Below are 14,924 nucleotides of genomic sequence, written 5' to 3'. Positions count from 1 at the left end.
TCATTGACTGAGCTTGTCTCCATCCTCTTCATTGTTGGGTTCTGCAAGGGCAAGTGTGAGACTAAGGAAGAGGGAACTGACTGCTCTGGCCACCCCCTGGCCTGGAAGTAAGTAAAAAGGTGGGGCCTGGCTGAGGACAAACTCATCTTCACTGCTATCACAAAGGATACAACTCCCAACATGAGAAACATGCCAGTGCCGTAGGAAGAGAAGTGGCTCCAGTTGCTAAGATGCAAATACTTTCCACAAGTCACTCTATCAATCAAATCCAAGAAGACAATGTGGGGGAAAGGAACCTTCAAAATAATAATTGCACTTGAATCCTGGCCTGAAATATAATCACTTCCAACTTAAAATGCATCTACTCGGTTTGAGAGAGATGATATGGCAATTTAGAAAATGCCTCGAGATGCTTAACGTTCTGAATCGACATCCCACAGAGTCCGGGAAGAAAAGAACACATCACACGCCTACACAGCCCATTTCCCCTCTCAAAGACTTCGGAGGAAATGCAGCTCAGGTATACCTGAGTAATTTGACTTATTAAACTACACAGCTAAGCTGCACCCACATTGAATGAAACCCTACCAACCCCTTTTCCATTGCAAAGTGCCTTTGGGGAGGGGACTGTGCATCTGGGAGGGAAGCAGGTGATTAACCCTCTCTCCTCTCGGTTGCTTTCCTTCTGCAGCACTCTCCAGTTGCAGTAACTCTCCAACAGTTTGACTTCACCCCTGAAAGCACTGTTCCATTGCCTCCTAAGACAGATGGATGCCAGCCAACCCACCAGTGTCCCAAACCTTGTTTACCTTGCAAGTATGAGTTTAAAACCTCACAGGACTAAAAGTGGGGGGGGACGGGGGGGGGACAGGGAGATACCAGTGGAAAAGTGATGGCAGGGGAAGAGTTAAGCAGAAGGGACCATCAGACCTCATTATTCACAGCTACAGTGTGACAAGCAATACTGTATACCCAGCTGTCAAAGGTTTTGCAATTCTTTCACCTGCGGCCTTAGAGGCTGCCGAACAGGTCGGAATGACTGATTCGGCCTTTTCCTCTCTGCCTCTTTCATTATGTTAAAAAAAATGCAGAAGAGTTTTATAGCAGTCAGGAGACACATAAATAGCTCAGGGAATGGGGAGTTGCTGTGTGATAACAGCAGTTTATGACCTTTTCTATGACACTTCATATGGATTGCACATACAAATCTGAAAGATATCACAGTTGAGAGCAGGGCCATGTTGAATTCCCCTCCCCCCTTTTGAAAGTGGAAAGTACAGTAGCAGCTCTTTTAGTGAGAGCAGCTCTACTCTGTGATTTCAAGAAGGATGCCTTTCAAACAAAGCAAGTTTGTGGCTCCTAATCAATTTCCTAATTATGGACACTTCATCTCAAGGATGCATTGCCAAGGGGAGCAGCTGGGAGCAGCAATCAGGAGGAACTGATGAGTAATCAGCGTTAATTTGTGCAACTACAAAAGGGAGCAGGGGAAACATCGGCTAATCGCCAAGTGCCTTTCTGGTCAAAGGTCTTGTGCCCAGGGGTTTCAGGTTTCATTCCTAGTGCAAAGGAGGAATACCAAAGGATTTGCATGGTGAAGACTGGGGCCCCAAATGGCATATCCATTCTGGGGCAGAGCAGCCATGAAAAAAGCTGAGCCTGTGCTGCTGTTTCAAACTTTTCTGGGCTACGGATGACCTGATACTAATGGGAGTCCCCTCCCCTCAAGGCTAATTGCCTCCCCCCCCCCCCCCAAATCCCTAATGGCAGACCTGTTTCAAGAAGTTTTTAATGTTTGATGCTGAATTTGTTGTAAGCCACCCAGAGAGACAGGGGCAACCCAGTCAGATGGGTGGGGTATAAGAATTACTACTACTACTACTACTACTACTACTACTACTACTACTACTACTCCAAAGGCCCTATAATGTAATGTAAGGGTACAGCTCACTGTGAGATCAAGGCACCGTTGTGCTGATTGACAGGGTAACCAATGAGAAGTATGGCTATCGTATTTGCAATGCAAACAGGCAAAGAATAGGAAGCAGCGGTACAGAGCGGTACAGAAGTAACTCAACTCAAGACCTGTCCATACTTTGGCACAATGTGGATTGTGAGCCCCTTGTGACTCCTTTAATTGCCCTTCATCCACGCAGTGCTCTCCTCCAGCTACTGCTGTCCCATACCTTTTCCTCCCTAAATCTGGAGATTCCCTATGCATTGAACATCCGAATAGGAGAGCTACATTGATTGTGTCTTTCTACTTGCACATAGATACATTATGGCCACCCTCATAGCTGCCTAATTACCCATTGTAGACCAACTACTACTCAGTGCTATGCTTGTAAAAGCTCTCAAAGGGTAAATGCCCATCAGGCTAGTGCGAAGGGTGACTGAAGAACAATGTTCTGATCAGAGACCTGTTCACGGCTGGAGGCCAAAGTGCCATACAAGTACACTACACAGAAACAGAATGGAAGATGAACCAACCTCTGCCAGAGCAGCTGAAAAGTGATTGCAATTCTTGTGCATGAGATGGTAGGCATTGCCCTTGTACTCCTTGCCCAGTTCCTCCATGATTTTATCCACATCTTCTTCTGTAAAGTCTGTAGTGCCCAAGGCAATGGATTCTCTGGGTTAAGCAAAGGTAAGCATCAAAAGCAGGGAACATTCAGCAAGATAATCATGAAAGATGTTAAGGCAGCCCAGGAGAGAGTCACTGTAGTACAGATATATTTTACCTGGCAGATAGAGCCAAGGATGGAATCCTTATGGAATGTTGGAACAGAGTAATGCTACAGACTTAAACAGCTTAGAAAGTAATTCAGATAGTGCTCAGCTTAAAAACAACACAATAACCTCACACAATTACCGTATTTTTCGCTGTATAACACGCACCCGACCATAACACGCACATAGTTTTTAGAGGAGGAAAATCCGTAGGCATTCCACCTGTAGGCATTCCCTCCATAACACGCACAGACATTTCCCTTTACTTTCTAGGAGGAAAAAAGTGAGTGTTATGGTGCAAAAAATATGGTAATTAGAAACCATTCTTGCCATGCACACAGGATATAGTACTAGCATAATCTATTTTTATATTCTCTTTTAAAAGAGAAGGAGAGAGGAAAATATGCTAAACAGAGTGTAGGTTTGAGCTCTACTGATATAGTTTGGGGTTTAAACTTCACATAGTTTAAAAATGTTTAATGGTACATGCAACAGGACTGAGTTTGTAATATTTTTTGTAAGCTCTCCATCCTTGAGCCTCTGCATCAGCAACTTATGCACCAGAAAACCAATGGGGGGGATTAAGGAGATGATTTGGGTAGTCAAGACCCCCTCTGGAAATGCAAAAGCCTGGCTCATTTTCATAAGTCTGCCTCAACGTGCACTTTTCTAAATTTACATTCTAGCTTTAAAATTTGAGGTGAGAGCTAAATTTTTAAATGGAACCGAGGTCTATACCATATAGGGTTTTGTACATGAATGAAGCATTGGACTGGATGCAATGGCATATCTGTTTAAGAGGACACTATAGTGGAAGTTTGGGGGACTATACAAAAACACTCTGGGTCTTGTATTCCCTGCTGGTGCTGCCTTTAGCAGATGGATTCATCATGCTGCATGGCACAACTTGCTTGGGCAACATTTATGTATATAAATTGTGATTGCACACAAAAATGTGTGATTACAACAGATTGCCCAAATATTTTCTGTCTCTTGGGCCAAAGTCCTTGGCACATTCATTGCTGTTCATTCTACTTGGCAATAAATGCCCTGGCCCATGGGCGGTAATATGAGAAGTCGCAGACCATTTGGAGGAGAATCCCATGCTATAGTTGCACCCCAAGCCAGTGCCATCCCAAAGTCATAGATGAAGGATGTTGGCATGGGGCAAAGCTGCAGCATGGGCTCCTCACATGTAGTCCAGGGGGGAAACAGTGCAGCAAGTGGTGTCAGCATGAGAAGGAACAACACACTCCAATTCCTGGCTTAGTATTACATCTGAAAACCAGAAGCTGAGTTTTCATTCATTCCAAACAAACTATATTGAGAAGCCAAGGTTTGATCTTGGTTTACCAAGCATGGTTTGTTTGAGGAAAACAAACCAGAAACTATGGTATACTGTGATGTGCAGGTTGACCCAGTGTGTACATAAACCTGCAAGGAGGTGATATGCTGGGAAGATTTTTGTTGCTGTCCATCTTGTGTATTTAATGACATAATTTAAACAGGAACGTGGGAGTCATTCACACATTCATTAACTATGGTTTATTGGGATGTGGGAATGCTGCCACCAGTTGTCAAGTGCTTCCCTAAAAATGCATTGCCCTTTTGACAATTCATGGGCTGCAGGACAGCAGATGTTGAGAGGAGAAGGAAAGGCCCTTACTTGAATTTAAAGGTCTCGCCAAGCTCCACAGCACTGCCTGGTGTGATTTCGAAAATCCCGCTGAAAGGGTAGGGATGCCCTCCATAGGCGAACTCTGGCAAGGAAAGAAAAAGACCGTAAGAAAGGATAAGACCAAGGCTGCATATGAAAAAGGCCACAACTGTCTACATGGCTCAGTGTTAGTATTTAAGTCAAATATCTTCCCATAACTGGTTTCATATGGGCCTCAACTCTGCCCTTCCTGTATAAAGAACATCGTGACAACCATAAGAATGTAATAACAGCCCTGATCGATCAGGCCAGGGACCATCTACTTCAGCATCCTGTTCTCACAGTGGCAGAGGTGTCAAGTTGTGCCCCAGATTGGGCAGCATCACTCGTGTGTGTGACATCACACATGTGTCATGCATGTGTGACATCACCCATGCAATGCTGGGATGTGCACTCGGCCCAATGATGCGTGCACAATGCAACATCCTGACATCACATGTACGACGTTGGGATGTTGTGCGTGCGAAGTCACATGATGCACACCGCCCCTTCTTAGTCAGAAGCTGCCACACATGATAGTGTCATCAGAGAAGTTGCTCTGCTTAAAATCCTGCCTTGCAAAGAGTTTGACCACATGGCTACCTCCGATCTTAGACTTATTTGAATCTGTGTGTGTGTTTAAGGCTGGCAGTTGCAAACTGTGCACTGGAGCACAGCAACTGCGCATGCATGGATGCCACACTCCTCAGAAGGCAAGTTTCCCATCCGCGATGAGCAGCAAAACAGAGAAGCTCGCAGCCTTCAATTCTGGGACCCAGCAGAAGGTTTTACTCATTTCCAGGCACAACTAGCAGAAAGCTTCCTACCTCTGCCATAGATCTCAATCCCAGAGTGAAAGACTCCAATGCCCAACGTGGAAGTGTATTCATTTATCCAGTACTAGAGAAAGGGGGGGGGGGAGAGAGAGAGATTTGAAAGTATTAATGAAACAGACATTGCTTGGACAGTTTTATATTTATGCATCATTTTACGTAGCTATTGCATCTCACTTCATCTTGAAGGCTCTGGATAGGTAGCAAAACATTTAACATAGAAAAGCAAGCCTGTAAAATATGTCTCATAGGGGTGGGGGAATCAGATATAAAATTGCACAAAACCCAACAAATATAATAATAATAGCTCAAGCACAGCTTAACCCCAGCCCACATATTTACCAGTAGGAGAATATGTTCAAGTGCTGCTAGAACCATCACCCGCCCCCCTGGCTTTGAATGCTTTGAAACATTTTCGGATCATGGCTGACTCTGACCCGCAGAACTGAGTCAGAACACGAGGAGCTGTGGAATGTGTCAAAGCAACCCCAAAAGTGGTCTTCCCACTTGGTAGATGCATCACAGGGGAAACTCATGCTAGCAAAAGGAGGTGAGTCCACAGAAAATCTTCAGCTGTCAACCCAAGATAGAACAGACTTGAATGGGGATTTCCCCCAAATTTTGGAAATCAGTGTTATCAAGCAGTTTTCATAACTACAACGAGAGTGGGGAGAGACAGAAAATACCCCCATTGGCTGAAATAGCCAATAATGCTCAAAGACAGCTGAACGCTGGAAGTTTCAGGACAGACGAGGAAGTATTTTTCCACACTGCTCCCTGTTACACTGTGGAAATTGCTTTCACAAGAGGAAGGGATGGCCAGCCACTTGGATGTCTTCAAAACAGGATTAGATAAATTCTGGGAAGATAAGGCTATTCACCCTGATGACTACATTCTACCTCCACTGTCAGAGGTAATATGCTTCTGAATACCAGTTGCTAGAAAAGGCAGTGTTCTCCAGAGGCCACTACAAAAGCACAATGCTGAACTAGAAAGGCCACTGGCTTGATGTAGCAAGGCTCTTACACTGTTGGCATTATAGATTTTGGAGAGACCCCAAAAGGGAAGATTGGAGGCCAGTGGAAAGTACTGGCTAAGCTTTCTTTCCAAGGCAGGGTCTCACATGGGAGAGAAGCATCAACATGACATCAAAAGGTGTCATGTGGCCCATCTGAGAGAAGTTGCCATGGTGATTGGGTGGGGTTCAAAGTGACAGGAAAAGAGCAAGGTGTGCTGGGAAGAACGGAGGTTAAAAAAAAAAAGGACTGGGATCCATCTTGCGCAGGCTGGTTGGGAGAGATGCCTTTGACTCCAGTGCTGCACTGCTGTGGGGAACAAGTCCTGCGTGAGATGATCATGCTGTGCGAGCTGGACTCCCTACACGCGGAATGAAGGTGTAAATAGGTGAATAAACCACATTTCTTAAAGCTACGACACTCTCCGCCACATCTTCAATCCCCCAAAGGAGCACAGACGTTGGGTTAGCACCTGGAACTCCCTGGAGTTTACTACTGCTTGGCAGGGGGTAGCACCCACTATTGTAACATTATGTTATGTTATGACATCACAGTTTAACTTCCCTGTTACTGCTTAAGAAAAAAATCTGCATCTTTGGGGCAGGGTTTTCCCCCTTAAGGTCCAGAAACTTGAGGGGTTTTTTTTTTAAAAAAAAAATAATTCTTAGGATACAGAGTTCAAATTCTGCCTTTCTGTACTTGAGCCACAGAACCCACAATGCCATAGTGATGATGAACTAACTGGTCAGCAACTCTCTCTTTCTCTTCTCTCAGCTAAGTTGCTTTCCGCAAGGCCCTCTGCTTCATTCTCTTCAGTGGTATTTTTCTGCCATCTGGCCTTTATAGACCCACCTGTCTCTCGGTGGCCCTGATATGTAGTAGTATCAACTAGTGTGCTCCTAGTGGATATACTTAATCCACTTTCCTTGCCTCCTCCCTTGCATTATTGATGATTCTGCCAGTCCTATTAGCTCCCTAAGTATCTGGAGATGCATTTTGAATGAACACTCAAGTTCCATATAAAATCAGAGGGAAGGAGGGAGGCTCAACCCAAATAGCATCAGCTCCTAATTCCAAAGTGCCTTGCCAGCAATTTTCCTCCGCTTTACAAGCCCGCTCCCCTGCCAGAAAGCTCCTTAATGTTCCTTGGACTCCAGCTAGAAACTAATGCTCCCATTGTAGGGAAAAGCCTCGCATCAGATCTGAGCCTCTGTGGCCCCCGACCCATCTGCCATATCTTCCACTATGCTTCTAATCCCAATATGCCCGTTATTAAGCAGGCATTTTCCAATCTGAGCAGTGCAGAGCCCTGTGCATATGAAAGCAAAGGAAGGGAGCTAAGATGTCAGAGAATCATAGAATTGAAGAACTAGGGTCATCTAGTTCAATCCCATGCAAGGCATGAAACCGTGTGTGCGCATGCACACACACGCTCTTTTTCAGAGCATTCACACTGCAGTCATTCTGGTCTATGTGTGTTAGAGTCAAGAAAGCAGACACACACACACACAGAGAGAGAGAGAGAGAGAGAGAGAGAGAGAGATCTTCATTTCAGTGGGCTCTGGCTAGGTGAAAGGGACAGAATCATTATAGTGCAATTTCCAGCTAAAGTGGAAATCAGCTGGGTCAGCATTGATTTGTAAAAGCAGGGATGAAGGACCTTTTCAGCTTGAGGACTGCATTCCCCTCACAGGCATACATGAAGGGGCTGCCTGCCAGTGGTGACCGAAGCCAGAGGCAAAAGTACACAGAGCAACAGATACGACTTTTCCCTTTGGACAGCAGCCTGCATTCCAGCCCAACACAGCAGAGGTTTCTACACATACTCCCGACACACTCCTTTCCATCTAGGCCAGCAAGAGGTGTCATCCCAGCCAGGCAAAAGCACTCAAGGAGAAGGGCTGTGCAGGCTGTGGCCTAGAGAGAGGAGGTGTGGCCATTTAGAGAGGGCTGGAGGGGCCACCCCCGCTTTAAAAGTGTGCAGCACTGGCCAACCAACGTGATCCCATCCAGAGCTTTTTTTCAGCCAGGGCTCACCAGAACGCAGTTCCAGCACCTCTCAGGTAGGCACCACTGCCATTCTAAGAGAACGAGTGAGGTGTTCGTGGTGAGTTCTGGCACCTCTTTTTCTAGAATAATAGCACTGATCCCATCCCTCTTCCCTCCAAGCACCAAAGATCTGTAGTGACCTGTTTTGGCCAGAGCTGGATCATAAGAGGTATAGTATGGCAATATCCACTTGGAAAATACTGTAGTCTGAGTAAGGCATATGGCTCTATACATTGACCCCCAAGGCTATGTACACATTAGTGGCTTTAAAAGTAGCAAGGTCACGCAAACAGACACTCCAATGCTTCAAGCCACATTTGCACGTTGCTGCACACAAACCAGTGAGAGGGCAGGGGTGTCTTCACCTCATGTACACCTGATGTTTGGTTTCCTTGCCCCTACAACCCATGAGGCTGTCATCTGCACACGCACTGTCATCTGCACATATGCAATGGGTGTCTCAAATGCACACCTCAGGCGCTTTAACTGCAAAGTGAATGTGGCTTCAGTTTTGCTTTTGGAGTGAAACCAGTTTGAAGGGGAATGCATCAAATAGCAGCATTTCTCAAGAAACTACACAATAGCTCTGCATTGTGGCTAATATCATGTGTTAAGGTAAAGGGACCCTGACCGTTAGGTCCAGTCGCGGATGACTCTGGGGTTGTGGCGCTCATCTTGCTTTACTGGCCGAGGGAGCTGGCGTACAGCTCATGTGGCCAGCATGACTAAGCCTCTTCTGGCAAACCAGAGCAGTGCACAGAAACGCTGTTTACCTTCCCGTTGGAGTGGTACCTAATTTATCTACTTGCACTGCATGCTTTCAAACTGCTAGGTGGGCAGAAGCAGGGACTGAGCAATGGAGGCTCACCCCATCACAGGAATTCGAACCGCTGACCTTCCGATCGGCAAGCCCTAGGCTCTGTGGTTTAACCCACAGCGCCACCCATGTCCCCAATATCAAAAGCCAGCAGTGGATGTGCACTGGAGCCAGAATAACGGGTAATGTGTAAACAAACTAAGTTTTCTGGTAAATGGCCTATAAATTACTCAGCTTTCTCTACTGTATATCATCAGTGAAACTTGTAGCAGAGAACGTCCTAAGAAAAGGAAAAGGAAAATAACTGATTCTTTAACATACATATACCATTGAAATGTACATCCCAGAACTAATTTGGGAGTAATTCGCGTTGATTTCAGCAGAACTTGTATCAGGAAGTAGCTATGCTTACTATGTCAGCCTTATTCTTCCTTTGTTGCTTTACCTCACTTCCAGATTACAGTTCTACAAATACTGTGAGATAATAATCAAACATCAATTTCTCACAAAGGGTTAGAGCTTGTCTGAGGGTAAGCTTGCTCACAAGACAAGTGGGAACTTACCCCAGCATAACAATACAGACTCTGAATCAGTGTCTCCACATATTTCATGGACATATAGCAGTATAATGCCTAACTATACCATTTATTTGCTTGTTTGGCTAATTCTTTCCCATCAGTTTGGCTCCGCTGAGCTCTCTCAGAATCTAATTAAATAATATAGAAGCACATCATGGACCATGATGATGAAAGAATTTGTCCTCTGCCCCTCTGCATCACCAGGAGTCCTCATGGCAGCTAACAATGATACAAACTTAACACAATAAAACACAAGCACAGGGAAGCATCAGTGCAAAACTCCAATCCCATTTTTAAAATTGAAAATTTATTTGTGTGCATGTGGACGCACCACAGTCTCTAAGCAGTGAGAAACCTCACAGCATTATCACTACAACAGATATTATTCCAACCCTTTTAGGTTTCTAGGTTACCCACCTTCCAAATTCATAACTTTGGTTCCAACACAGAGAGCTATTCAGGTGTAAGTGTATTCCATGCTAGCCCTGTTCTCCTGGCCTTAAGATGATGGGGCCTCCAGCCAGACGAAGGAAGGAAAGCTGGCCTCATCCTTCTGGTAGCATTGCTGGCTTAGCTGTTGCTAAGGCAACAGACCTGCTCTTGACCAACTCCTTAGACATGCTGAAGGGGGCCATTAACAAAGAAACTGGTTCCATCACTTCAGCAGTTCCCTCTACTACAGAACCCCATCATACAGCTATAAAACCACATGCTAGGAGAGAATCCAAAGATGGCATCCAAACCAACCAACCCCCCAATCCAATAGCACTGTTCTTCCCCTTGAAGAGGTCTGCCCCAGACCTACAAAGAAACAACAGAATCACAACTTTCCTTGTAAAGTAATAGCAGCGCCTGGCACAAAAAGCATGTGTGATCAAAAGCACATAGTCATAGCATGGTTATGTCATTAACCATGCCAGCTGGCTGAAGAAAGCTGGAATCCAATAATGTCTGGGTGGTCCACACGTTCTCCACTTTTGCAGCATGAGAACCATAAAGGCATTTAAAGGATTTTCATTTTTATTTTGGCCTAAAAATGATTGTATCACAGCATCTTCTAATGCCTGGCACAAACCAGCACTCATTTAATATTTATTTTATTATTAAATTTGTATTTAATCATTTGCAGATCTCAGACAATGACAAATTGGAAATAAATGTGCCTCAGCTACTCTGAGCGTGCAGGTCTCTGCCACCTTCCTAATGTATTTTATTTTATTTCGATTGTTGAAAACAATCATTTTGCATTTTGCTTGACCTACCTTTTCATTTTTAAAAAGTGAGCTCTCAAAAGTGAGATGCATACACACAGACACACAAACACAAACAAACTTAACCACAAAATAATGCTCTCAACATTAAGCGAGAGAGAATGGTGTTGCTTGTTTGTAGGATGAACCAAGGATATTTGGGGGGGGGGGATTAGGACCCCCAGCCTGAGCAGTGATGAGCAGCAACAGCACAGGTCCCAGGGTCACAGCTTAAGGAAGGGCAGTGCCCTTAGGGGGAAGCAAATGAGGCTTGTTGTGTCTCCCTCAAAAGCATGAGATTCCCTTTGAAGTTCAGCAAGGAAGCTAAAAGCAAAGCAGATGAATCAAAGCATCCACTTTGTCCTCCCTTCACCTTCATCTCCAGAGAGCTGCAGGAGGAGTTCAGGGGTGTGCATAACTAAACTGTGCAAACAACTCATGGCTCTTAGGAACAACCCCCGGTATATCTGTAAGGGCAGCTGCTCTGTCACTGTACATACAACCACACAGTTGCTTAGTGAGCTGGAAAAAGCATGGACTCCTTTTTAGAAACCCACAGACACATGGCTGCTTCGACAGCCCAAAGAAGTGTAAGAGCAAAATGGCAGCACAGTTAAATAGAGGGACCTCAGTGCTTTGCTGCTCTCTCCGTAACACTTTCTCAGGTCAGGTGACTGTCAGAAGGCGGTAATGGCAGAGCCTGGAATCCTGCACAGAATTTGGACTCCTCCTGTGGGCCTCTCAACTTCCATGTTTCGATTGGTGTATGTGGCTAGCCCTCGTGGTTTCAAAGCAGAGGCAACAAGTTCCACCCAACATTGGGGGGGGGGGGGCTCATCACATGTGTGTGATGTTACAAGCGGTAGGTCATGTGGTGTCACAAGTGAGACACACATGTGACGTCACGTGCATTGGGAAACCCAACAAGGCCCACCGCCAGGAGGCCAGCAAGGCCCTCAAGATTGGAGAGGGGCTCAGCCCCATCCCCACATACTTGGGGGGGGGGGCTGCCCATACATTTGGTCCCTATGTTTCAAAGACAAACCTGGAAACCTGCCCAACTTGATTTTATGATTCTTTCTCCTGAAGGCTCAGCATTTCATAATGCAAAGCAGCCTTAGAAGTTGTGATCAAGAGCTTGCAACAGCAGGGTGGGATATGGGTGAAGAATGAAGAAACAGGGGCTGCTTAACCCTTCTCCCTCCAATTATTTCCCATACTCGAAATTATTCTCCAAGCTGCTTTCTCACCTGTGGGATGAAAAATTCATGTACCTAGGGAGTGTGATTTAACATAAGAGAGTTTAGACTGTTGCACAAGTGCTTGTACAAACAATAGTGCAAGTGGTGGCATGCAAAGCTTAACTGTCATCAGCACAATGATGGCAGTTACACCAGAGGTTTCACGCCATCTTTTGCAAGTGCAGTGCACCTAGTGGATTCAGCTGTTACTAAGAAGAGGGCTTACTAAGAAGAGGCCTGCTCCTTGGGAGAAAGGCGATGGTAAACCTAGATAGCATCTTAAAAAGCAGAGACATCACCTTGCCAACAAAGGTCCGTATAGTTAAAGCCATGGTTTTCCCAGTTGTGATGTATGGAAGTGAGAGCTGGACCATAAAGAAGGCTGATTGCCGAAGAATGGATGCTTTTGAATTATGGTGCTGAAGGAGACTCTTGAGAGTCCCATGGACTGCAAGAAGATCAAACGCATCCATTCTTAAGGAAATCAGCCCTGAGTGCTCACTGGAAGGACAGATCGTGAAGCTGAGGCTCCAATACTTTGGCCACTTCATGAGAAGAGAAGACTCCCTGGAAAAGACCCTGATGTTGGGAAAGATGGAGGGCACAAGGAGAAGGGGACGACAGAGGACGAGATGGTTGGACAGTGTTCTTGAAGCTACAAACATGAGTCTGACCAAACTGCGGGAGGCAGTGGAAGGCAGGAGTGCCTGGCGTGCTCTGGTCCATGGGGTCACGAAGAGTCGGACATGACTAAACGACTAAACAACAACAACAACAAGAAGAGGGCTCCCCTTTGCAGAATGCCACTTGTATGGGTGAGCTGCCACAATTGCGTATCGCCTAGTATATTCCCCCCCCCCCCCGCAGGTAGAAAAGTTCTGCTGAGAGTGATGTTTAAGAGGAAAGATTTCCAGGGTTGAAAGAGTTAAGCAACCCCTCCCCCTGTCACTCTTTTCACTCTCAAGCACACTCCCCAAGGTTGCTTTTCATTTGGAAAGAAAATATATTGGGGGGGGGGGTTGAGAGATAATCACACAGCTGAGGATCATGTGTAGTTTCAGCCTCAGCCCTGGCTGCAATTTAGCAATGCTGAACAGCTTGGAAATGAGCAACACCGAACATGTGGGAAACATTCCATCAGATCTTTCAAAACCACAGATGTATCACACACGGAACATTTGAAAGCAAGGGTACAGCTGGAGCCCAATAAAATGGTTTGGGGACATTGTGTTTCTGGTTTTTGATCAGCCGAGCCAACGAAGGAAGTAAATGCTGCAAATAGGATATGGGTTTAGATTTGGATTCCAAATACATCTATGAGTTCCCGTTTCAGTATGTTGGCTCCACACTGGCAGCTAAGGCTCAGAGTCCAGGAGCATCGCTATTATTTTGTTAAGGGCCAGTACATTTAACATTTTCCATCTGCGTTATACTTCAACAGGCTAGGAGCCAAGGCTAACTTGAGTGTTACTGGCAGCTGGCACTCGGTTTGCTTTCCAAAGATGCATTGTTGGACTGAATTAGTCAGCCTCTGAACAGTCACATTGTGCCTGGATGTACTCTCTGTGCTGATCATGAGAGCCGTGTTCATGGCAGTGCATTCTTCTTGGGGTCTTGTACAGAGGGAGAAATCCCGAGTTTCCATAGGGAGGTGCATAAGCCATCTCTGCAAGGGGGCACATGCATCTTCCCAGGGCAGACATGCATGATTTGCCCCACCCTACAAGATGTCTAGGAAAAAGTTCCCACGAAGCTAGAACAGCTAGAGGGAGCACTGCGCAGCGCTCCCTCTAGCTATTCTGGCTTTTGGATAGCCCCCGCGAAGCCTCCGTAGGGTAGCGGGATGAAGGCTCCCCACTGCCCTGAGGAGGCTTCATGCGGCTCTTGTGGGAAGTGGGGGGAAGGGACAGAGCATGAGGCTCTGTCCCTTCCCCCACTTCCCAGAAAAGCCCCCAAGAACTGCGCTCCCTGTAAAGAGTGCATGGTTCTTGCGGGAGATGGGGGAAGGGACAGAGGGCAGCCTCTTCCAGGCAGGGGGAGCCTTCATCCCGCTGCCCAGGAGAGGCTTCAGCGGCTATCCCAGAAGCCAGAACAACAAGAGGCTATCCCAGAAGCCAGACCAGATCCCTCTTGCTGTTCTGGCTTCTGGGATTCAGATTTTTTTTTTTCATGTTTCCTCTCCCCCAAACTCTCTTATCGTCTGGTGCGTCCTATAGAGCGAAAAATACGGTAGATAGATGATAAATAGATGATGATGATAGATAGATAGATAGATAGATAATATATGATAGATAGATAGATGATAGATAGATGATAGATAGATATTCACATGTTTATCCTGTATTTTATTGATGTAAAAGGTAAGGGTACCCCTTCCCGTACGGGCCAGTCGTGTCCGACTCTAGGGTTGTGCGCCCATCTCACTTAAGAGGCCGGGGGCCAGCACTGTCCGGAGACACTTCCGGGTCACGTGGCCAGTGTGACGAAGCTGCTCTGGCGAGCCAGCACCAGAGCAGCGCACGGAAACGCCGTTTACCTTCCCGCTATAAAGCAGTACCTATTTATCTACTTGCACTTTGATGTGCTTTCAAACTGCTAGGTGGGCAGGAACATAAAGCCATACCTATTTATCTACTTGCACTTTGATGTGCTTTCAAACTGCTAGGTGGGCAGGAACTGGGACTGAAAGATGGGAGCTCACCCCGCCGCGGGG

At 46.0% G+C, this 14,924-nt stretch overlaps 1 protein-coding gene across 2 annotated transcripts in view; it reads right to left on the bottom strand.

Annotated features, from left to right (window-relative positions):
• The window catches only part of LOC310848657 (deubiquitinase DESI2-like), a 47,243-nt gene that overhangs the window by 5,295 nt on the left and 27,024 nt on the right, over positions 1-14,924 (bottom strand). For both annotated transcript variants that reach the window (XM_083748053.1, XM_083748052.1), the window contains exons 2-4: positions 5,254-5,326; positions 4,397-4,490; positions 2,491-2,632 (exon numbers count right to left, since the gene is read on the bottom strand). In XM_083748053.1, coding sequence (XP_083604179.1) covers positions 2,491-2,632; positions 4,397-4,490; positions 5,254-5,326 — 309 coding nt within the window. The remainder of the gene's footprint in view (positions 1-2,490; positions 2,633-4,396; positions 4,491-5,253; positions 5,327-14,924) is intronic.

Source organism: Podarcis gaigeae, assembly GCF_964106915.1.
Source record: "Podarcis gaigeae genome assembly, chromosome: 1".
In the NCBI taxonomy this organism is placed as follows: Eukaryota; Metazoa; Chordata; class Lepidosauria; order Squamata; family Lacertidae; genus Podarcis; species Podarcis gaigeae.
The sequence above is the reverse complement of the archived record's forward strand: the minus strand, read 5'-3'. Positions and strand labels throughout refer to the sequence as shown.